This window comes from Canis lupus, chromosome 7, assembly GCF_048164855.1.
Source record: "Canis lupus baileyi chromosome 7, mCanLup2.hap1, whole genome shotgun sequence".
NCBI classification, from domain to species: domain Eukaryota; kingdom Metazoa; phylum Chordata; class Mammalia; order Carnivora; family Canidae; genus Canis; species Canis lupus.
This window is the reverse complement of record NC_132844.1, coordinates 28357954-28382232: the sequence shown is the minus strand read 5'-3', so window position 1 is coordinate 28382232 and position 24279 is coordinate 28357954. Positions and strand designations below refer to the sequence as shown.

General features: G+C 33.8%; 1 protein-coding gene across 2 annotated transcripts in view; it reads left to right on the top strand.

Moving 5' to 3' along the window:
• The window catches only part of CYB5R4 (cytochrome b5 reductase 4), a 76929-nt gene that overhangs the window by 34972 nt on the left and 17678 nt on the right, over positions 1-24279 (top strand). For both annotated transcript variants that reach the window (XM_072832199.1, XM_072832200.1), the window contains exons 6-12: positions 1504-1564; positions 3207-3264; positions 4766-4859; positions 6775-6807; positions 8727-8849; positions 21726-21866; positions 23315-23464. In XM_072832199.1, the coding sequence (XP_072688300.1) occupies positions 1504-1564; positions 3207-3264; positions 4766-4859; positions 6775-6807; positions 8727-8849; positions 21726-21866; positions 23315-23464 (660 nt within the window). The remainder of the gene's footprint in view (positions 1-1503; positions 1565-3206; positions 3265-4765; positions 4860-6774; positions 6808-8726; positions 8850-21725; positions 21867-23314; positions 23465-24279) is intronic.

The following is a 24279-nucleotide window of genomic DNA, read 5'->3' as shown; positions in this document are numbered from 1 at the left end:
CCAAAAGCAAAATGACATTAATCTCTTAGTAAAATATCTTTCCAGTGATTTTCAAATAATATAATAAGGTTATCTTTTCTCATTTTTTGTCACTTTAGACAAAAATACATTTTAATTATTATAGTCCTGTTGTTATACTTTTAGTTTTCTGGTAAAGCATTCTTCTTTAGGTTCACCATTAGTTAGTTCATAACTTTGGCTTTGTTATATCACATCTCTGAGACTTCCTTTGTTTATCTGAAAGCTAATTGTGTTCTGTAAAGTTACATAGGGAGAGATGGAAACTGAGTAAGGCCCTAGCTCAGGGCTCATGATCAGCCTCACCCCCAAAATATGGCTATTCGATATCCTGTGCTTGCACTTAAATTGGCTTTGAACAGAAGTTTCTCAGCCAGAAAGAATCCTGAAAACCTCTAAAATAGCCTGTCTATCCTAAAGGTTCCTCCCCTCTCTGACTTTTTTAATTACGTGACTTCTATTGTGAGAATTCTAAGACTTAACAGAGACTACTCCTAAAATTTGTTTTCCTGCAGTTTGAGGAATAGAAATATAATTGATACAGTGATTTTCAAGTCTTTTAGCAACAGTCCTCCTTTTTTCCAAGCTAAACTTTATAGATACAAACAATGCACTCCTGTTGTGGGAGGGAAATACTTAATGCTTACAGAATCTCCAGAATTCTTCCACGTCTGAGTTTTCATTTGAAAACCAGTTTTAGTGGGCTTTTAAAATGCTATGTTGATGCATGTCCACAACGATGACCCAGATGGAAAAATACAGAACACCACCTGTTGGTGAGGTTGTGGAGCAACTGGAACTCTCAGACACTTTTGGGAAAAAGTAAACTGGTATAACCATTTTGGAAAAGTGTTTAGCACCTTCTACCAAAATTGAACATACACGCACCCTAATAACTTACCAGAAATGTGGATATACATTCTTTAAGAATGCACATGTACATAGAACAAGAATATTTATAACAGTGCCATTAATGTCTAATAGCAACTGGAAACAACCCATATGTCCATCAATAGAAAAATGTATAAATTCTTGTATATTTATACAATATAGTAATATTTAGTAATAAAAAGGAACAGACTATTGTTGGATTCAACAGCATGGGTAAAATCTCAAAAACCCAGATTTGATTTATTGCTTACTATCAATCATGCTTATTTGACATAATGCCTGTAATACAGGATGAAAAAAAAGCCAGACCAAAAGAAAACATATCTTATGATTACATTTCTATAAAAGCCAAATACAGGCAAAAACTAATGATATTAAAAGTAGAATAATGGTTACCCTAGGGGGAGGGTGGTGAATGGAAGAGGGGATAAGAAGAGTGCTGATTACAAGAGTATATTTTACTTTATGAAAATTCATTATGTAGTACATCTGATCTATGTATGTCCTTTTATGATATTTTAATAAGTTTACTAAAAAGAAAAAAGATAAATGCTATCTAGAAGAACTATAGCTGTTTTGTTTTTCTTTGTGAAGGCATGCTTCCCAAGACCCAAGTGACAGATACACTTACCAAAGAAGGTCCTGGTTCTCCAAGGTATGCATTCTTGTTTTACTTTTTAAAAGCTTAATCAGTTCTTTACCAAAATACACATTAAAAAGAATAAATAGCTCTGACTTTGAGTTATTGCTTACTATATTAATGATGCTTCTTTGACACAAAAACTATAGTGTCCCATTTATCAGGTATTATAGGAGAATGAGCTATTCTATCAATGTGAATTTTTAGTATATTTGAAGTTTGATCCAATTTAAAGACTTCTGTGTTTAAATCTTTGTGTTTAAAAAATTAAAACTTAACAAACCTTCAAAAATATTTTTGGCTTTAAAAAACTATTCAAAAATATTTTTTCTGATTACAAAGTATCCATTCCTGATAGAAAACTTGAAAAATACAGTGAAATACAAAACAAGCCATAAAATCAGTTGTAATCTATCAGCTTTAGGTATATACTTAATATTTGGTTTATTCCATCCAGTTTGATTCATATAACACCTATTTCCATATTATTCTATTTTGATAATTCTGGCATTGCAGTGTATTCTATGAGCAGTTTCCTATGTCATTAAATATTCTGCAAAAGAATTTTTTGTGTGCTTTCCATCATATGACCATACCAACTGCTATATTCTGTTTTTGTGTTTTTTGTTTATCAGTTTTTAGTGGAAGTTCTTCAAAATGCATTGCATAGCCACTGTCTTAGTAAATTATTTGATCCATTTGTATTTTTGTTAATGTTAACATTTCAAATGTCTTCAGAGTTAATAAGTACTCTTTGTGATTTTTTTTCTTTTTCTACCTTTCTCTCCACTGCTAGTCTGTAATATAACAGCAGCATCCTACTACATGTTTTAAATTTATTAAAATATTTCATGTACAGTGTTAATTTAATAGCATAAGGAAAGGGCAGCCCGGGTGGCTCAGTGGTTTAGCACTGCCTTCGGCCCAGGGCATGATCCTGGAGACCAGGAATAGAGTCCCACGTCGGGCTCCCTGCATGGAGCCTGCTTCTCCTCTGCCTATGTCTCTGCCTCTCTCTCTCTCCGTCTCTCATGAATAAATAAATAAAATCTTTAAAAAAAAATAGCATAAGGAAACCTTCAGGATTTACCTTTGGGTGTCCTAATGTATGTAATAAGTGCAAAAACAATATCAGTTTGATGAACAGCTATTACAGAACAGAAGACTTAGTTTTACCTTAGGTTTTACTGTTGAACCATTAAAAGACCTTGATGAATTACTATGTTGAATAATAACATTTGTGACAGGAAGAAGTGAAGGTAATAAGCACATAGATTTTGTCATGCTTCTTAAGAAAATATGCCATATTATTGCTCTTATAAAAGATTTTGGTAGAATTTGTAACCTTTCTAAAAATATCTTGTCAAGGGTATTGTTTGTATTAATCCAAGTTGGAATACATTTTAGTATAGGCATTTTAAAATCGGAAATAATTATCACTTATATAATGGTAACCCCCCCATTATTTAGAAAAAAAGTTTACCTAGAGAAATATATTTTTACTGTAGACTTTAAGCTATATATTTAAAATTATATACTTATGTTGTCATATTATATATTTTAAACCATATATATTTTTAAATCCTATATTTAATGATTTAATATATGTTAGTACATGGTTGCTGATGTAATTATTCATTATTTTAATATTTTACAGCTATGACTGGTTCCAGACAGACTCTTTAGTCACCCTTGTCATATATACTAAACAGAAGGTAAACTGTAAAATCAGAAAAAAAGTAAATGCTCGATAATGTTAGCTATATTCTAAGCACTCTTCTTTTACTAACTTATTTACTCACAGAAACTCGTGGGGTAGATCCTTTTGCTATCTCTGTTTTATAGGTGAGAAAAACAGAAAGATTAAGTAATTACCCAGCGTCACACAGTAAGTGGCAGATCTAGCATTTTGAACCCAGACAGGCTGACTGCAGAGTGTATACTCTTAACAACCATGCTATAGCCTCTTTAAAAAAGCTAAACTAGGAAATATTTTATATACTTTGTGTGTGTATTTTAAGCATGGATAACAAAAGTGAGAATCCCAGTTAACCTTATTGGAAGAACTAATTTCCTATGCATAAATTGGGATTTGAGAGACCGTAGAGACTGGATGGATCACTGTGACTTAGTAAGCTTAAACCACTAATGGGATTCAAATGCCCTCATGAAACTAAAATTAAGGAGATAATTTATTAAGTATCTTGAATTTCTACTTTATTTGCAACATTATTTGAAAATTCAGGGACCTAATGATGAGCCAGATAGGTAAATACTTGGCTTTTATGGGGCTTATAGTCTGTCTGGGAGATCAGATAAATAACAGGCAATTTGCAACATCTCCAAATACATCTTTCAGCAATTGGCAAGGTTCCCACATTTGAGGCATCATGTGAAAATTTTTTTTTTTTTTTTTGCATCATGTGATTTAAAGACAAGTTCTGGCAGCTAGGAATTTCTGAGACTGTATGCCACTTCTGTAGTAAGAAAGCTCCACTGACTGTGGCAGCATGATATGAGCAGACTCTCTGCCTGATACAGTCCAGAGGGCTAGAGGCACTGCTTGAACCACTTGCACTCCCTCTCGTTACGCTTCCTCATCACACAGTCCAAAACCAAGAGGGAACAGCTAGGGAGGTTGGGGTCTACTCCCTTTGGTAATATCAGTTAGGCACAGAGGATGAATGACAGGGAAGGGGGAAGATTGCTATGTGGAATAATGTGGTCAATATGGTATAAATGATAGGTACCAAAATAACTTACACTGATGCTCTGTAGAAATTAGAGATATCTAAACATTTGTTAGTGAATTTTTCTTATAAGCTGAAGTCAGAGGTTGTGTAATTTGTCCAGCATCGTGTAATAGTAGAAAGATTAAAATGAATGAACATATCTTGACTGCTGGTCTGATTCTAAATTTTTTCCAAATTATTTATTCAACAAATATTTATTGAGCACCTACTAGATACCAAGCAATATTCTAGACAGTCCCATACATTTAGAGCTTAGAGATGAGTGGGTGAGGTAGATATTAAGCAGAGACAAATGTATAATTAAAATTGCAGTATGTGCTTTAACAGGAGTAACCTTTATTTATCTTGTGGGTACTATACAGAAGTACCATGTGAACATCCATTGATTATCTTAAAAGTATAGTTGTAGAAATTTGGGGAAAATTTTACTTTTTAATCTTTCTCTTTTTGCCTTCTGTTTAAGGATATTAATTTAGATTCAGTAATAGTTGATCATCAAGATGATTCCTTTAGAGCAGAAACAATTATCAAGGATTATTCATACATTATACATATTGGTAAGTACTTTACTCTTTATTAATGGAAATAACTCCAGTTTCTTTTAAGTTTGGCAATAACTTGGTCTACAGTCTAGGTAGCTATAATATTTTATCTGATATTATTTTGGTTTGTCATTTTTGATGATCTTTTTTCGTTTTTTTCCTTATGCTTAATGATAGTGCTCGCAAAAGGCAGCATGACTTCACCTTTCCCAAGTTGAAAGAATTGAATGCAGTTGAAATCAATAATATGAAATAATTTGTTGCCTTGGCTTTGTTAAGTGTCTTTTACTTGACACCTACAAACAGATCTCTGGAGGCTTGCCACATGCTCCTACTGAGCAGCCATCACTAAGTGGTAGTTCCATTGGCCTGGGTTTTTTTTGCCAGTTCTGTCGTGAGAAGTCAGAGGCTACACCAAAGCAGCATGAACTGTAAGGTCTACCAGATTCTTAATCTACTTTTCACCCAAACTACTCTAGAATTTCACCCTTTTCTTCTCTAATGAAAGTAATATTATTCTGGTTAGAAGTTAGAGATGAAACCAATAAAAACAATAACAAGAAAATTGTGTTTTAAGCAGGCATTCTTATATTAAGAACATATCATTTACTTTTGCAAAACAGACTGATTCCCTGGACATCAGCTGACTCAGGATTCTATTCACTGCTTTATTGTATCGATGAAGTACTTTTTGTCTTCAATTTGATCAGAGTTTTCAGTATTTTTTCTTTCCTATATTCTCCATTCAGTAGATCAATCAAACTGAAACCTTAAACTTTTCTTCTAGAAGTAATAACCTGTCCTGTTTTTTCTTCACATAAGATCTAATGCATAGGGGCTCCTGGGTGGCTCAGTCGGTTAAGTGTCTGCTTTCAGCTCAGGTCATGATCTTAGTGTCCTGGGATCTGACTCCCTGGTCAGTGGGGAGTCTGCTTCTCCCTCTCCCTCTGTCTCTCTCAGCTTATACTCACTCTCTCTCTCAAATAAATAAATAAATAAATAAATAAATAAATAAATCTTAAAATAAAATACTAATATATATTGCCTTTAGGGGAGAGTTTTAACCAAACACTCAGATATCTAGAAAAGTATAGGTTACTCATTAGCACTGCATGATTTTTTAAGTCAAACCTCTGTGTCACCATTTATTATTTTTCAAATACTTTATTACTGATTTTGTTCATATTGTACCTAACAATATGTAACACCCAATACAAAAGAAACAAAAATTCCACAGTTAAAGATATGACTCGTAGATGCTGATACTGGATTGGAAGAACTAAAATAATGCAGAATTGTAAATTCCAGATAACCATGAAGTGGCTTAGAATGGCTGTCTATAAAAACATTTCTTACATCTTCCACTTCTGGAATGCAATTTCCATAAGGGCAATGTTTTTTCTTTCATTAACTGTTGTATCCATAATGCCTAGAAAGTAACACATAGATACTCAATAATTTTATTTCAATAACTGAATGAATATTCAACCTTAGAGAACCATAAGAAAGGAAGAACTGAGCCCCAAGCCTGGTCTGTATGTACATCTGTACTTGTGCACACATTAGAGAATAAGCACTTCAGGTATTGTATCCTTACCAACCCTGCTCGCTTTGTGGTTTGTAGGTTTAGACTAGTGTGGGTTACCCTCTTGTGGGCAATTGAGTATTTGCTCTTTAATAGGGAGAGAAATTGAAAAGTTGAAAAACTTTATCTGTATTTAAATAATTGGAGATTTTGGTTGTGTACAATTTCTTTCTTTTGGCTATCAGAATATGTTTTACTTATCCTGAGAGATTTGAAATCGTATGTTTAAGAACTTGTTTAGATGATCTTACATGGTATTCAAAGACTGTATGAATTGAAGTTGTATTTTAACTAAACATATTTTTATTTCCTAGGGCTATTAACTAAGCATATTTTATTTCCTAGGGCTAAGCCATGAAATTCAAGAAGATTTTTCTGGTAAGCTACCAAAAATAATTGTGTGTATACATACACATGTATATATAAATACATAGGAAGAGAGAGACAGAGGGAAAGAGAAAATAAGCATTTGTCTTATTTTTCTTATGTATACTTTTATATTGCAAAACAAAGGTGACATTTTCTATATAAACAAATACACATAATTTTTATAAATATGTTCTCCCACTGGTTTCCCGGGTTTTTTTTTTTCCTCCTTATTCCTTTAATTCTTTTACCCTTTGCTTTTTATTTCCTTAGAAGAAAATTCTTGTATTCTTTCCTTTTTCCCTTCCTTCTTTAGTTCTGTCCTCCTCCTGACATGCAACATGTAGAAATATACTAGATCAGACAAATTTTTCTTAGGTGTATATATTTAAATGTGTGATGTTGACAGGATATTAAATAATGAATATTTCTGCATATACAAATATAGTGTGGAATTCACAAAGCTGTTTAATAATAGAAGATTCATAGAATGGTGGTTTCTTTCTTTTTTTGTCGTTTGTTTTTAGCTCTATTGATGTGTAATTGATGAGATTGTAATATATTTAATTGCATGATGGTTTGATAGATGTATACATTGTATAAAGATTCCCACAATTGAGTTAACACATCCATCACCTCACATATTTACTTTTTTGTGTATGAGAACACTTAAGTTCCACTGTCTTAGCATACTGTAATTATACAATAGTATCAACTGTAGTCACCATAGTTATATATTAGATCCTCAGACCTTAACTGAAATTCTATACCCTTTTATCATCTCCCCATCCCCTAACCCCAACCCCAGCAACCACCATTCTACTCTCTTTTTAATGAGTATATGACTTTTCTTTCTTTAAAGATTCTACATATAAGTGATACCATGCAGTATTTGTCTTCTGTGTGGCCTATTTCATTTAGTGTAGTGTCTTCAGTGTCATCCATGTTGTTGGAAGTGGAAGGATTTTTTTTTTTAGGCTGAATAATATTTCATAATATAGATAGAGATATGTGCACACATGTGTAAATGTATATACTTTAAGAAAATATATATCATATCTTATTTTAAAGTACTGTCAGAATACCTTATGCCGGTACTGTGCCTTCTCTTTCCTATATACCATAGCAAGCTCTGTAAATTCTATCAATTAAAATCAAGGACCATGTTTCTATATTTGTTAGGCTTCAAATAAATGCTCATTGAAATGAATGTATTTGACTAATCTATTTTAAAAAGGTATTGTTAAATTGCTGCTGAATTATGTATTTACCTTGAGGAAGAACATATTATTTCTAAAGATAAACTAAAATACATTTTTAGGTCTTCAAAAGAATATTCAACTCATAAAATATAACCAGTATAGGAAAGTCTGTATTTTATTACTATACCTGTATATTCTGAACTTAGTAAAAACTTAAGATATCCTAAAAGGTTTTAAATTAAGATTCATATGTACTTTATTGATTCATGAGGCTTTTTCTTTGTTTAGTTGGCTCAGTATTGAGCTACTGAATTATTCATAAGAACCCATCAGGTCCCAATTAAGAAATGTTAAGACTATAAATTAAATTTGCTTTTATAGGTCCACTCAGTGATAATTTGTATATGTCAACCCCCTTCTTTTTTTTTTTTAAGCTATGTGTGAATTACTTGCCATGGCTGTATTTAAGCTTGAATGAAAACTAGCAATACGTATTAATTTGGCCTTTGATAAAGTAGTTTGAAAGAAGTTAATTTGAATCATAAAATAAGCTGGATTTAAAATCATTTAAGGCATAAACAATTTTGATGTATATATATACAAAGTCTTAACTTACTAATGGTCCCTGTTATTCGTATCAGATCACAACATTTGTATTGTTTGAGATTGATTTTAAAATGTATTAGATTTACTTTAATTGAATACAAATGGAACTTATCTTCTTTTTAGTGCGAGTTATTGAGAATGTGGGAAAAATAGAGATTGTCCTAAAGAAAAAAGAGAATACTTCTTGGAAACGACTTGGTCACCCCCTGGAGAATCACAATTCACTTATTCCAAAGAAAGATACAGGTATGCTGTGCTACTATTTTGAGTTCTGTGTTCATGAAATTGTATCAGTGATGCAGTTGTACCAGATTTTGGAAGGCCATTTTGGGATGAGCCAAAGGTTCTCTTGTATCTCCCTGTAAGAAGTTGAAAAAGAACATTGTATCTGTTTTCCTCCTTTTTTCAAATTGAAGTATGATTGACATATAATATTATGCTAGTTCCTAGTATATAACATAATGATTCCATATTTATAGACTTTATGAAATTAAGTCTAGTTAACATCTGTCACTGAACAGTCACAAAAACTTTTTTTCTTGTTGTGAGCTCTTTTAAGATCTACTTTCTTAGAAACTTTCCAAATATTTGTTACTGTATTATTAGCTATAGTCACCCTACAGTATATTATGTCTCCATGATTTATTTATTTAATAGCTGGGAGTTTATACCTTTTCACACTCTTCACATTTTTTGCCCACCCTACCACTTCTACTCTGACAACCTCCAGTCTGTTTTCTGTATTATGAGCTTGGGTTTTTTGTTTTGTTTTGTTTTGTTTTTTAGATTCCACATATAAGTGGCATCATATAGTATTTGTCTTTCTGTGCCTTACTTGTTTCACTTAGCATAATATCCTCAAGATCCATCCATGTTATCACAAATGGCAAGTCCTTCTTATTTTTTAAAATAGCTGAGTAGCATACCATTTTGTGTGTGTGTGTGTATATATATATATGTATATATATAATATATGCCATATCTTATTTATTCATTCAATTAACAATGGACACTTAAATTGTTCTCATATCTTGGCTATTATAAATAATGCTGCAGTGAACATGGTCGGGGTACATATATCTTTTCAAATTAATGTTTTTATTTTCTCTAGATAAATACCCACAAGTGGAATACTGGATCACATGTACTTCTATTTTTAATTTTTTGAGAAACTTCCATGCTGTTTTCCATAGTGGCTGCACCAATTTACAGTCCCTTCAATGGTGCACAAGGGTACCCTTTTCTCTGCATCTTTGCTAGCACTTGTTATTTCTTCTCAGAAGAAGCACTTGTTACTTCATTCTCACAGGTTTAAGGTGATAGCTCATTGTGGTTTTGATTTACATTTCCCTGATGGTTAGTGATGTTGAGCCCCTTTTCATGTACTTGTTGGCTATCTGTGTGTTCTCTTTGGAAAAATGTCTGAGTCCTTCAAATTTTGTTTTTAGATTTTTAATCTATTTTTTAATGAGATTGTGTTTTTGCTGTTGAGTTGTATGAGTTTTTTAAAATATATTTTGGATATTAACTCTTGATTACATATAAGATTTGCAAATAATTTCTCCTTTTCAGTAGGCTTCCTTTTTGTTGATAATTTACTTTTCAAAAAAAATTTTTATTTAAATTCAGTTTAGTTAACATATATTGTATTAGTTTTCAGGGGTAGAATATAGTGATTCATCAGTTGTCTATAATACCCAGTGCTTATTGCATCAAGTGCCTTCCTTAATGCCTATCATCTAAATACCCATCCCCCCACCCACCTCCCCTCCAGCCACCCTCAGTTTGTTTGGTAAGAGTCTCTTATGGTTTGCCTCCCTATCTATTTCCATCTTATTTTATTTTCCTTCCCTTCTCCTATGTTCATGTTTCGTTTTTTAAATTCCACATGAGTGAAATCATGGGATATTTGTCTTTCTCTGACTTATTTCGCTTAGGATAATACCCTCTAGTTCCATCCATGTTGTTGCAAATGGCTAGATTTCTTTCTTTTTGTTGGCTAAGTAATATCCCATCATGTATGTGTGTGTGTGTGTGTGTGTGTGCGCGCGCGTGTGTTATTTGTCAATGGACATCTGGGCTTTTTCCGTATTTTGGTTGTTGTGGACATTGCTGCTATAAACATGAGGATGCATGGGCTCCTTTGAATCTCTATGTTTGTATCCTTTGAATAAATACCTAGTAGTGCAATTGCTGGATTGTAGGGTAGCTCTATTTTTAACTTTTTGAGAAACCTCCATAATGTTCCAGAGTAGCTGCACCAGTTTAATTCTTACCAAGAGTGTAAGAAGGTTCCCCTTTCTCCACATCCTCGCCAATATCTATTGTTTCCTGGGTTGTTAATTATAGCCATTCTGACCAGTGTGACATAGTATCTCATTGTGGTTTTGATTTCTATTTCCCTGATACTGAGTAATGTTTAGCATTTTTTCATGTGTCTTTTGGGCATTTGCATGTCCTCTTTGGAGAAATGTCTGTTTATGTCTTCTGCCCATTTCTTGACTGGATTATTTGTTTTTTTGGTGTTGTGTTTGATAAATTCTTTATAGATTTTGGATACTAGCCCTTCGGTAAGACATATGCAAATATTGTTGACAGTTGATGGTTTTCTTTACCGTGTAGAAGCTTTTTAGTTGATGTAGTGTCCCACTTTATTTTTGTTTTTATTGCCTTTGATTTTGATATCAGGTCCAAAAAATCATTGCCAGGATCAATGTCAAGGAGCTTACCATCTGTTTTCTTCTGGGAGTATATAGTTTTAGGTCTTACATTCAGGTCTTTAATCTACTTTAATTTTTGTCTATGGTATAAGATAATAGTCTATTTTCATTATTTTGCATGTAGTGTCCTGTTTTCCCAGCACCATTTATTTGAAGGGCAGTCCTTTCCCCATTGTATATATTCTTGCCTCCTTTGCCATAAATTAATTGACATATATATATGGGAGGGTTATTTCTGGACTCTATATTCTGTTCTGTTGATCAAATGTGTTTTTATGGCTACTATACTGTTTTGCTTACTATAGCTTTGTGGTATAGTTTGAAAACTGGGAGTGTGGTGCCTCCAGCTTTGTTCTTTCTCAGGATTGCTTTGACTATTTGAAGTTTTTGTGATTCCATACAAATTTTAGGATTAAATGTTCCAGTTCTCTGAAACATGCTATTGGTATTTTGATAGTGATTACACCGAATCTATAGATTCCTTTGAGTAGTATGGACATTTAAAAAAAAAAAAAAAACAATATTCATGGATTCCTACAATTTGTGAACGTATTATTTCTTTCCATTTATTTGTGTCATCTTCAGTTTATTCCATCTATATCTTACAGTTTCAGAGTGCAGATCTTTTACCTCCTTAGTTAAATGTATTTCTAGGTATTTTACTCTTTTTGAGGCAATTGTAAATGAGATTGTTTTCTCAGTTTCTCTTTCTGTAGTCCATTATTAGCGTATAGAAATGCAGCAGATTTTTTTGTATATTGATTTGATATTGCAACTTCATTTATTATTTCTAACAGCTTTTTGGTGGAGTCTTTAGGGGTTTTCTATATGTAAAAACTATGTCATTTGTAAATGGTGACAGTTTTACTTCTTCCTGGCTAATTAGATGCTTTTTATTTTTTTTTTTTCATGCCTAATTACTCTGCCTGGGACTTCCAGTATTATGTTGAATAAAAGTGGTGAGAGGGGGCATCCTTGTCTTGTTCCTGATCAACTTTTTGCCATTGAGTGTAATGTTAGCTGTGGGCTTCTCATTCACAGCCTTTATTATGTTGAAGTGTGTTCCCTGTCTACCCACTTTGTTAAAATTTTCAATCATGAGTGTTGAATTTTGTCAAATGCTTCTCCATCTATTGAGATGATCATATTTCTGTATTCCATTTATTAATGTAGTGTATCACATTCATTGATTTGTAGGTGTTGAACCATTCTTGTGTCCCTAGACTAAATCCTTCTTGATCATGGTGTATGATCCTTTCAATGTATTGTAGAGTTCAGTTTGTTACTATTTTGTTGAGGATTTTTATATTTATATTCATCAAGGTATTAGTCTGTAATTTTCTTCCCTTCTGGTATCCTTGTCTGGTTTTGGTATCAGAGTAATGCTAGCCTCACAAAATGAGTTAAGAAGTATTTCCTCCTTTTCTTTTTGGGGGAAGAATTTGTAAAGGCGTGGCATTAATTTTACTCTGAATGTTTGGTAGAATTCACCAGTAAAGATATATATAATGGCCCTGGACTTTTGTCTGTTGGGAGGTTTTTACTTACTGACTCAGTCCTTTCTATTAATTGGTTCATTGAGGTTTTCTTCCTTTTTTTAAAAAAAAAAAAAAAAAAGATTTTATTTATTTATTCATTCATGAGAGACACAGAGAAAGAGAGAGAGCCAGAGACACAGGCAGAGGGAGAAGCAGGCTCCATGCAGGGAGCCTGACATGGGATTCAATCCTGAGTCTCCAGGATCACAACTTGGGCTGAAGGCGGCACTAAACGCCTTCAGGTTTGCTGAGCCATCTAGGCTGCCCTCATTGAGGTTTTCTATTTTTTTCATGATTTGGTCTTGAAAGATTGTATGTTTCTAGGAATTTATCCACTTCCTCTAGGTTGTTCAATTTGTTGATGTATAATTGTTCATAGAATTATTTTATGATCCTTTTATTTCTCAGGTACCAGTTGTAAAATCTTCTCTTTTATTTCTGGTTTTATCTATATGAGCCTTATTTTTTTTTTTTCTTGGTGAGTCTAGCTTAAGATTAGTCAGTTTTACTTAGCAGGGAACCAGCTTTTAGTTTCATTGATCTCTTTTATTGTCTTTTTAGTGTGTTTCATTTATTTCCACTCTGATATTTAATATTTTCTTCCTTCTGCTAACTTGGTACTTCATTTGTTCTTTTTCTAGTTCCTTGAGATGTGAAGTTAAGTTGTTTAATTGAGTTTTTTTGTTTGTTTGTTTGTTTGTTTGTTGAGGTAGATATTTAGCATTATGAACTTCCTCTTAGAACTGCTTTGCTGCATCTAATAAATTTTGGTATGTTGTATTTTCATTTCATTTATCTCAAAGTTGTTTTTTTTTTTATCTCTCCTTTGATTTCTTTGTTCACTCATTGGTTATTCAGACATGCTGTTTAATCTCCATACATCTGTGAATTTTTCACTTTTTCTTGTAATTAATTTCTAGTTTCATACCATTATAGTTTGTTATTATTTTAATCTTCTTAAATGTATTAAAATTTTTTTGTGACCTAACATGTGATCTATTCTGGAGAATGTTCCATGTGCACTTGAAAAGAATGTGTATTCTGTTACTTACTTTTGTTTAGAATGTTCTGTGTATATCTTAAGTCACTCTGGTCTAATGTGTCATTTAAGGCCTGTGTTTCCTTATTGATTTCTTTCCTGGTATAAGTGGGATATTAAAGTTCTTTTCTATTACTGTATTGTCAATGTCTTCAGTTAGGTCTGTTAATATTTGGTTTATATATTTAGGTACTCTAACTTCTGTTGGATACATATATATTTACAAATGTTATATCCTCTTGTTGGATTGACCTCTTTATCATTCTGTAATGCCTTCTTTGTCTCTGATTACAACCCTAGTTTTAAAGTCTATTTTGTATGATATAAGTATAGCTATCCCAGCTTTCTTTAGGTTTCCATTCTCATGAAACATCTTTTTCCATCCCTTTGCTTTCGTTTGTATGTGTCCTTACATCTGAAGTGAGTCTCTTGTAGGCAGTATATAGATGGGTCCTGTTTTTTAAGCCACTCTATGTCTTTTGGCTGGAGAATTTAGCCCATTTACATTTAAAGTGATTATTGACAGGTATGTACTTTTCCCCATCTTGTTCATTGTTTTCTGGCTGTTTTGTAGTTCTTCTTTGTTCCTTTCTTCTTTTCTTGCTCTCTTCCTTTGAGATTTGATGACTTTCTTTAGTGTTACACTTAGAAGATTTCTTTTTTGTTAACTTTCGTGTATCTACTGTAGGTTTTTGCTTTATGATTACCATGAGGCTCACATACAAAAATCTATATTTGTAACGGTCTATTTTAAGTTGATAACAACTTTAAATGCATTCTACAACTCTACATTTTTCCTCTTCCCCCAGACCCATGTTTTATGTTTTTGATGTCACATTTAATAAGAACTTTTTCTTGTATAAACCTTAAATAATTATTATAGTTGTTTTTATCATTTTTGTCATTAACCTTCTTACTAGCTTTATAAGTGATTAACCACTACCTTTACTATATATTTACCTTTAGCAATGAAATTTATACTTTCATATATTTTCTTATTACTAATTACTGCTCTTTCTTTTCAGCTTAATGAAGAATCTCTAACATTTCTTGTAAGACTGGTTTAGTTGTGATGAACTCCTTTAGCTTTTACTTGCTTGGAAAACTCCTTTTTTTTTTAATTGAGATTAAATTTCAGCATCTACTATCCAATGTTTAGGAATTACAAAGTTGTTAGGTAGTGATACCTGAATGTAGAAGCCCACTTGTGCTTAGATTGTTCAACCATTTACTCCTTCAAGTTCCTTTTTATAAAAGGTGCACAACCAAGTTTTAAGTTTATACTTTTTATGCTCATCTCATTTTTTTATATTAAGGAAGACATGTTTATTATTTTTCTGCTTATCTCAGCCATTATCTCAATTTACTCCTAAAGGATGTAATTCATTTCCTTCTTCATTTCATTTCTTTATTCATTTCCAAAAGGTATGCCTTTTATAAATGTTCGACCTGATGAATTTTCAATGAATGTACACTTTTTTTTTTCTTTTTGGAAATTGGTAGGATTTATTTCTTGTTCCAAGAATTTTGAAATTTCACAATTTGATATGCCTTAATGTAGGTCTGTTTTCATTTTTCATGCTGGCTCTTTCTACTTGGAGCTGTCTTTTCATTGTGGAAACCTAATGACCTTCCATTTTGAGAAATATTGATTTTCCTTCTCTTTATAGTCTGTTTTTGCTGTCTAAAAGTGTTCTTATTTGAAACCTTTTAAACTTTTAAACAGCTCATTTTTTTCTCTCATACTTTCAATTTTGTCCTTTTGTTCTTTTTTGGGGGTGATTTCTTTAGTTGTGTCTTTCAGCTCTTCTACTGAGTTACTTATTTTCAACTCTTATGTTTAACTTCTGATTGTCCTTTTGTTCTTTTTTGGGGGTGATTTCTTTAGTTGTGTCTTTCAGCTCTTCTACTGAGTTACTTATTTTCAACTCTTATGTTTAACTTCTGAGAACTCTTTTAATTTATATTCCTTTGTTTTAACATCCTATTCTTCCTTTTTTTTTCCTTCTTAAGAAAGGGAGAGAGCAGTAGGCAGGGGCGGAGGGAGAGAGAGAGAATCTTAAGCAGGTGCCACACCCGGTGTGGAGTCCAACATGGGGCTCCATCTCACAACCCTGAGATCATGACTTGAGATACAATCAAGAGTTGGACTCTTAACCAACTGAGCCACCCAGGTACCCCTAGCATCCTATACTTAATAGCCTCTGATATCTTTTTAATAATTACTGATAGAGCTTTTGAGTTTCCCTCTCCCTGTGTAACCTCCATCCCCAAAGTTTGTTTGTTTTATTCTTTCATTTTAGATGTTTCTTTAAATGTCTGCTCATCCTTGACTATCTACTCCTTGACTATCTACTCCTATTTCTGGGGGTGGAACTCGCAAAAGCTGCTCAGAAACGTTGTGCATATGTGTGTGCCTTATTAACATTAATATTAACTATATGGGTGGAATGTTTCTTTGGGAAAAATTCAATGACAGTTATTTTGTCAGAGTCTGGAGAGTGGACAGTCTCCTACTTTGCATCCAGAATTTCAGAAGTCTTATGGGAAAAGAAAACTGGGTGTCTGTAAAATTAATTTCCTTTGTTTGTTTGTTACCTAGCATACTATATTATTGCTAAGGCTGTCATAACAAAGTATCAGACTGGATGGTCTGCTAACAGAAATTTATTTTCCCAGTCTAGAGGCCAGAAGTCCTAGATCAAGGTGTTGGTAAAGTTGGTTGCTTCTGAAGATTCTGTCATTGGCTTATAGGTGGCCATCTTCACATGGTCTTCTCTCTGTGTGTTTATGCCCCTTATTGCCTCCTTATAAGGATATCAATCATATTGTATTAGGATCACCCACACTAATGACCTCATGTTCACTTAATTAACCTTCTAAAAGAACCTATCTCCAAGTAGTCACATTGTGAGGTACTGGGGGTTACAGCTTCAACATAGGAAAATTGAGAGGAACACAACTCAGCCTATAACATCTACCCAATCCAGAGACCCTTTGTTTTACCCACCCTAGAGAATACCTTTCTAATACTTTGCCAGAATAGAAGAGAGTCCGTCATGTGGCTAGACTAAGTAGGGGAAGACTTCAGAAAAGATAGGGGGTGGTAGCATCTAGGTTTCTTAAATGAACTTTCATCCAGAAAGTGGTTTCAGCTCCACCTTCACTATGATTCCAGAGTGATTATAATCCAGAGATAATTGGTCCTGCCAATTTCTGAGCCTTCAGGGATTTTGTTGTTGTTGTTGTTGTTACAAATGAGTTGAGTTTTGGCTTTCTTTATTTCTAATTTAAGATTCAGCTTTATGGAGTCTGCTGAGTCAGTTACCAGGCTCTCTTTGCCTTGTCAGCTCCTAAAGTTTTGTTGCTTTTCCTTATTTCCATTCTTTCTGTTCTTGCAGGCTTATGCCTCAAAAAACAACCACACACACACACACACACACACACACACACACACACCTTTGCTATTACTTTAAGGGAGTTAGAAGGAATTAACTGCATATATTCGTATTAGCATCTTTAAATATTTAAAATTATTATAACTACTTAAAATTACAAAGTTATATTTGTGGATAATACATGATTTCAGAAAAGGTATCAGGTAGCATTGTTTTGAGTACACATTGTGAGTAGAAGACTGTTGTAAGCACTGTGTTAATTATTTTCCCAAATGAAAGAATATACACTGACATGAGATTGAAGAATACTTTTATAAAGCAAAAGACCAGCAAGAACAAGTTCTATAGTACAAATTGAGCATATTCTAAGCTAACCCCAAGCTAACAGATGTGGATCAGTTTGATTGTGAATGACTCCCTCAAAGAAGTGAATTTCAGGCAATGTTGTGAAAATAACTTTCAAACAGATAACAAAAAACTATGAAGGGTTTTCCAGGAAGAGCTTCAAATTGTTACTAGGTACTTATTGTGCCAGGCATTTTGCAGATTATAGAGAAAGAAAAGTGTAAGCCACAAGTAGGGAAAGGTCAAATAGACTTCTTTTATAGGAGCAGAGGTCCAAATTTTGTGGTATTAGGAAGGGAGCAAGAACATAGAGGAATAATAGTGTGATCTAGCAGATCAGAAGAAAATAGATAAAGCCAGTGACAATGAAAAGAGGTATTTTTTTTTAATTTTTATTTATTTATGATAGTCACACACAGAGAGAGAGAGAGAGAGAGAGAGAGAGGCGCAGAGACATAGGCAGAGGGAGAAGCAGGCTCCATGCACCAGGAGCCCGATATGGGATTCGATCCCGGGTCTCCAGGATCGCGCCCTGGGCCAAAGGCAGGCGCTAAACCACTGCGCCACCCAGGGATCCCCGAAAAGAGGTATTATTAAAGTGAAACCTCTTGCCCTGAAATTATCAATCTAGTGGTTGAAAAATCATAGCAAACCAGATAAAAGCCAAGTCCAGGAGATAATACTAAGAACAAAGGGCAGCCTCCATTTGGAAATTGTTAGAATGAGCATCACTCAGGTTTTCTCAGTAATTTCCCGAGGCTTTCCAATGAACTCTTTTGCCTCTGCCATAAATTTCTGCTTGTGTCATGAGCCACCAAGAAAGCTAGTTTTAGCTTTCTGGTCTGAAATTGGAGCCATGCGAGTATTTTTCATTGAATTGGGTTTTCCACTTTGGAAAATGACTCAGAGTTTAGGGAACACTTTTATTTATGTGACTGAATCAGCAAAGGTGATTTCTTCTTTGTCCTTTCCACTCCTTAAATCATGACAGAAATTGTAGATTATTTTATTCACTAGCAAAGCTGAACACTTACATCATCAAATTATTATGATTAACTTGCTGGCAGTAATGTCACATGTTTCCAGTCTGTCATGTGATTCCTAGGTTTTCAATATGTTGAAATGACTGACTTTAGTGATGCTAAAATGCTGGCTTCCTCTAATTGAAATTTCTTGGCTACCTGAATTTTGTTTGAAAATAAGCATGTAAATTGAAAACTTTAATTTTTTAAAAAATTGTTTTAAAGATTTTATTTATTAATTAGAGAAAAGGAGAAAAAGTGTGCACAAGTAGGCATAGTGGCCAGCAGAGTGAGATGCAGAAGCAAGGAGCCCCAATGTAGGTGGGGCTCAATCCCAGGACCCTGGGATCATGACCTGAGCTGAAGGCAGACACTTAACCAACTGAGCCACCTAGGCGCCCTGTAAATTGAAAGCTTTTAATGTGATAACCTTCTCATATCAGATCTAGGATTTACTTTTACAAAAGATTAAAATAGAGCAAAGAACATAATTATAGAGGAGAAACTATTTTATTTTTACCTTTAATCCAAATGTTGTATGTGATATTTTAAGCTATATCAGTGGAACTAGACTACTATTTATAAATTGCATGCTTCCCATTTTTCCCCCCGAAAGGTGACAATGATGAGTAAATTGTGTGTGTGTGTGTGTGTGTGTGTGTGTGTGTGTGTGTGGCTGAGGAACTTGTCTATCAAGGGTCAGAAACTGATAGGTAATTGGGTTACTATTTCTGTATCCAACCTAAAATTTTATTTTAATTGCAGTTGCCTTTACTGTGGGGACTTAGATCACCAGATAAAGTTAGTTTTATAGATTTACCAACAAATAATTCAGTAAATGAATATCAAGATACAAAATTATAAAGAAGAGTTTTAAAAATTTTGAACAATTTTGATGTCAGCAGCCACATATAAAACTATATGTTAAATATATGTATTGAATTTGTCTTTTTAATCTAAGTTGAGCTATATAAAATTGCTGATATTCTACAGTTTTTAACCTAGAAAGCTGACAATTTTGCATGGTTTGACTCATACTTTATTTTTTATTTTTTATTTTTTGACTCATACTTTAGTCATAGTTTCTTAACTGCAGACACCACACACATTATACGCCCACACACACCCACATACACACACTCTGAGGTACTGTCTGTGCTCATAAATATGCTTGTGGACACAATGTAAGCAATCATTTAATTCAGCCTTTTTTTTTGTGGGGCCTCTGATTCCACAGCCAAGCTACTTGCTCATAATGGAACAGACCTTCTTGCAAGTGTAAGAAGAGCTACCCTCACACTTCTCCCCAACATTTGCCTGTACATCCATGTTTCTTTGCTGCCTATAATAAGCATTCAAAATTACTATAAATAGAGAAATACTGCGAAGAAAACTTCCCTGTGCTTTGTTCTCTTAAATTATCTCTTCTACCCTGCACACATGAAGTTGTGCGTACTCAGGAACCATGCAATGCTTTGGCATCTTGCTGTCTTATTTTCATCTCTTTCAAAGTGGCCCAGACATGAAAGTGGTATTTGTAAATATATATATTCAAATGTTTAGACATATAATATATGGGTCTCTGATTATATTCTCACTCTGGGTCCCAGAAAGGAAAGGACAAGGAGATCATTTGAACCTTCATTTCTCCTTCTAGCTGAGACTTTGTTCATTGATCCTTTGTCAGTCTGATACTGGATTAGGTGTTCTAGGATATACAAATGAGTCCTTTAGCTATAATCTGGTCTAAGCTACATGCTGGCACTAAAAATGAGGTGACTTCAGTAATGCCCTTTGGTTTTGCTGTACAGTGCTACACTCTGAAGGTATGTGTGTACAGGGCTACCATGGGAACAAGTGGAAAGATTTAGTGACCAGGGTCTTTAGGGCCCAAAGGGACAAGGGAGGAAGAGAATTGGGTGAAACCATGGCCAAAATGATTTCTTAGGATTATAAGTGAATTTCAGTTTTCCACAAACCATTGATTATTAGGTATTTAAGATCTGGAGTAAATTTGTACCTACTTAAATATTTTTAGGTTAAGAAAAAAAGGATAATTAGGAAAAGAAATACATTATCAGAGTTGATTCCTAATCATTTCTGTAAATGCTGTTTTATAAGAGAGGAAATAAGCCAATATCATCAGTCTGGTCTGGCATGCTGTTTATGTTCACAAGAGTTTTATAAATGAAAATATTAATGCTTTTGGAATTTCTGTAACAAGTTCTTCTAACCTAAATGCTATTATTTTGCTCTGTATGCAAATGTATATTTCCTGAGCTTGGGATATTAATTTCAAATATTTTCAGTATGAATAGAAACAGTTTGTTTCTTTTGTTTATTTGTATATTAGTAGAACAAACTGGGAATTTTCATTTTTCACTTAAATTAATTTTCCAGATAATGAAAACTTACACTCTTAAACATAAAAATTTATTTTTTTGTTTTAATCATTTCTTGAGAATTAAAAAGCTCTATAATTCATTCATACACATGGAGAAATAGAATGTTTATTTTTCCCGCATTTATCAAAGATGTTTTTCTAAAATTATTTAATAGCACTAATATTGTTAAACCTGAAATATTTGAATTCCAAGACCACTCTGTAAGAAAAGACTTTAGGATGTAGTTTTTTTTTTTTTTTTGATTATCAAATATTTTTCACATTTGTAATGTAGTTATATAGCTGTGAATATAAAGCTTAAAAGGTGAAATTTTTAAAAAGTGAATTGATGGAGAGGTGAATTAGGTTTTGACTTCTTAGAATGTAATGCTTTTAATATGCTATAATTACAAACATGAGAAAATAAGACTCAATAAAGTTTGTTTTTCAAACTATAAAAGTATTGGTATGTTTTAGAAAATAGATATTTCAGTAAATAAAATGAAATTCTTACTGTAAGATTTTCAGACTCCTGATAAATTTTTAAAGCACAACAGGCATTTTATTTAGTGATATTCAAGCTTGCTAAAGCATAGAAGCTGGGTCTCTGCTTTCACTTAGTGGGTCTAGTGTTACTTCTTATTTATTCATCAATAAGAAAATGAATTGCTTTCTAGGTTTGAACTACAGAAAGTGCCAGTTAATTTCCAAGGAATGTGTTACTCATGATACGAAGCTTTTCTGCTTGATGCTGCCACCAAGCACTCACCTTCAGGTGCCCATTGGGCAACATGTTTACCTCAAGCTAACTATTACAGGTAAGGTGAATAGAGGCTTTGGGGAAACATGTTCCTTACTTACGAGCAGTTTCAAATCAGTACTGTCCTTTTAGGAAGTAACCATTTAAGTTACTAATACAGGTTTCTGTCAGCTGAGTGAGTGATAGCCCAATTCCAGGTTTGTAGATCCAGTGTTCCTCCATGTGGGAGCCATAGCCATGCCTCATCACTTTAGGGAACAGAGAAGCTGCCACTGTCAGAGAAAGAGAGTTCCATCAGCATTGTAATGTGTTCCTCAGGAAACTGTAAAGGAAAGAGGTGAGGGAGTTCCCAAGTGTTTCTTTGGGGAGACAACTACCGGCAACACATAAACTATATCTTAGTAACCGTGTCAGATTGTGTCATTTTCAGAATGAGTAGGTGATCATAAATGATTTCCTTACATATGCCACTGGAATAAGAAGCTCTATGAAGATATTCTTGACTGAATTTTCCCCCTCATTCTCATCCTAAAGTTACTTTATGTACTTGTTTTAAATACCCTTCTTCACCACATCTACCATTTTCTTGGTCTTTCAAAGCAGCAGAAGGTCACATTCTCACATCAGTCAGGCCAGCTGACTGCCAGCCAGAACTTGGTAGGTGCAGCATGTTACCATGACACTAGGGAGCTCCTCTCTACATCACCACCACTGCCAGGCTGTCATTCAATCCCTGGCATCCTCCCTAGTGCAGTTATTGTTGATGACTTATCATTTACAGGTAGATGAATTATGTATATATCACAGAGCCACATATAAAATGTTGGTCTTTCCAGTGTGTGGTGACTCCTCTTTCTTTGGAATTTGGCTAGCTAAAATATAACATCAATTCTTATTAAATTTATCCTGTTTTCTTAATATTATATTCTTAGAAGTAGTCAGACTAACATATTTTCCTTCAGTTGCCAAAGTAACGTATCACATATCAGAATGTTAAAACAATTCAAAATGTGTAAAGTAAAAAGTGAAATTCTTCCCCTTCTCAACCCAAATGATCCCAGTGACCATCAGTAACCATTGTTAAAAATTTGTTGAATAATTAGTTATTATGTAAATACCTTCTTACATCTCTGTGTAAACTTTGGTTCCTTTTTTTTTTCTGTAGGCCCATTATAAAGTTTATGTTCCAATAAAACAGATGGTTGTCTAAATTTATTACCATAAATCTCTATCATCTTAAGCCACACTTAATAAAAATACATTGTTTATATGATGGGTAAAGTATTGATTTGTGTAAATTATTTGAGCACACATAGGCTTGTGTGTGTATGTATATATATCCACACACATATACACTACATATAGAAAATATAGTTAGAATTATATACACATTAAAAATACTGTTTTAAATATGTACTGCTGGCATCATAAAATTAGAATGTTTCATCTTTATTGAGAGCTGTTTAAATTTTTAGAATTGAATTTCTTTGTCATGACTTTTTCTAGGTACTGAAATAGTGAAGCCATATACACCTGTATCAGATTTCCTACTCTCAGAGCTCAAGGAACCAGTTCTCAACAATAAATACATCTACTTTTTGATCAAAATCTATGCTGCTGGACTCTTCACACCAGAGCTTGATCATCTTCAGATTGGTTGGTATTCTTTATAAACCTCATTTGTGTTCTAGATTGAATCCCATGTTATACTGTCCTCTAGTTATGTACACGTGAGAGTCTATCAAATAATTAAACTCAACATGTCTACTACCAAAGTCATATTCTCTTTGTCCCACCCAACCTATCCTCACTACCACATTCCTCATCTTTATTATTTATAGCCTCACTGTTCATCCTTGGCTCAGTCTGCAGGCCTGAGTCATCTCTGACTCCATCTTCTCCCTCCCGGTCCAGTCAGCCACTAAGTTCTAGTGAGTCTGCCGCCCAGTGATTTTTTTCTTTTTTTTCTATCCCTTCTGCCACCCTGTCAGATCAAGCCTTCATCATTTCTTTCATGACCGCTGTTCTCTCGCAGTTGCCTCTAACAATGTCTTTCTCTTTTTTGTTTATCTGCATTTCCAACTGCCCTGGGGATACATTTAATCATGTTGTTCTGCAGCTTTGAAATTTCTGATGGGCATCCATCACTTAACTCATTAAGTCCTCTGCATGGCCTACACAGACTTTCATGATTGTTCCAGCTTCCTCTCTCGCAGTAACTACTAGTATAAATATAGAGTGCTTGTGCTGCTCAGAGTCCCACAAATTTGCCATCCTCATGCATAGGTACGTGCAGGCGCCTCACGTAGGACGCCCATCACCCCTTTCTCTACCTTTCTCTACCTGTCAAGGAGCCTTTTTTTTAAAGACCCAAACAAAATGTCAGTCCCTTATGAAGCCTCCCTTCTACTGAGCCCCTCAGGAGAACATTTTGTTCATAGCTCCAGGATAAGAATAAATAACATTCCTTC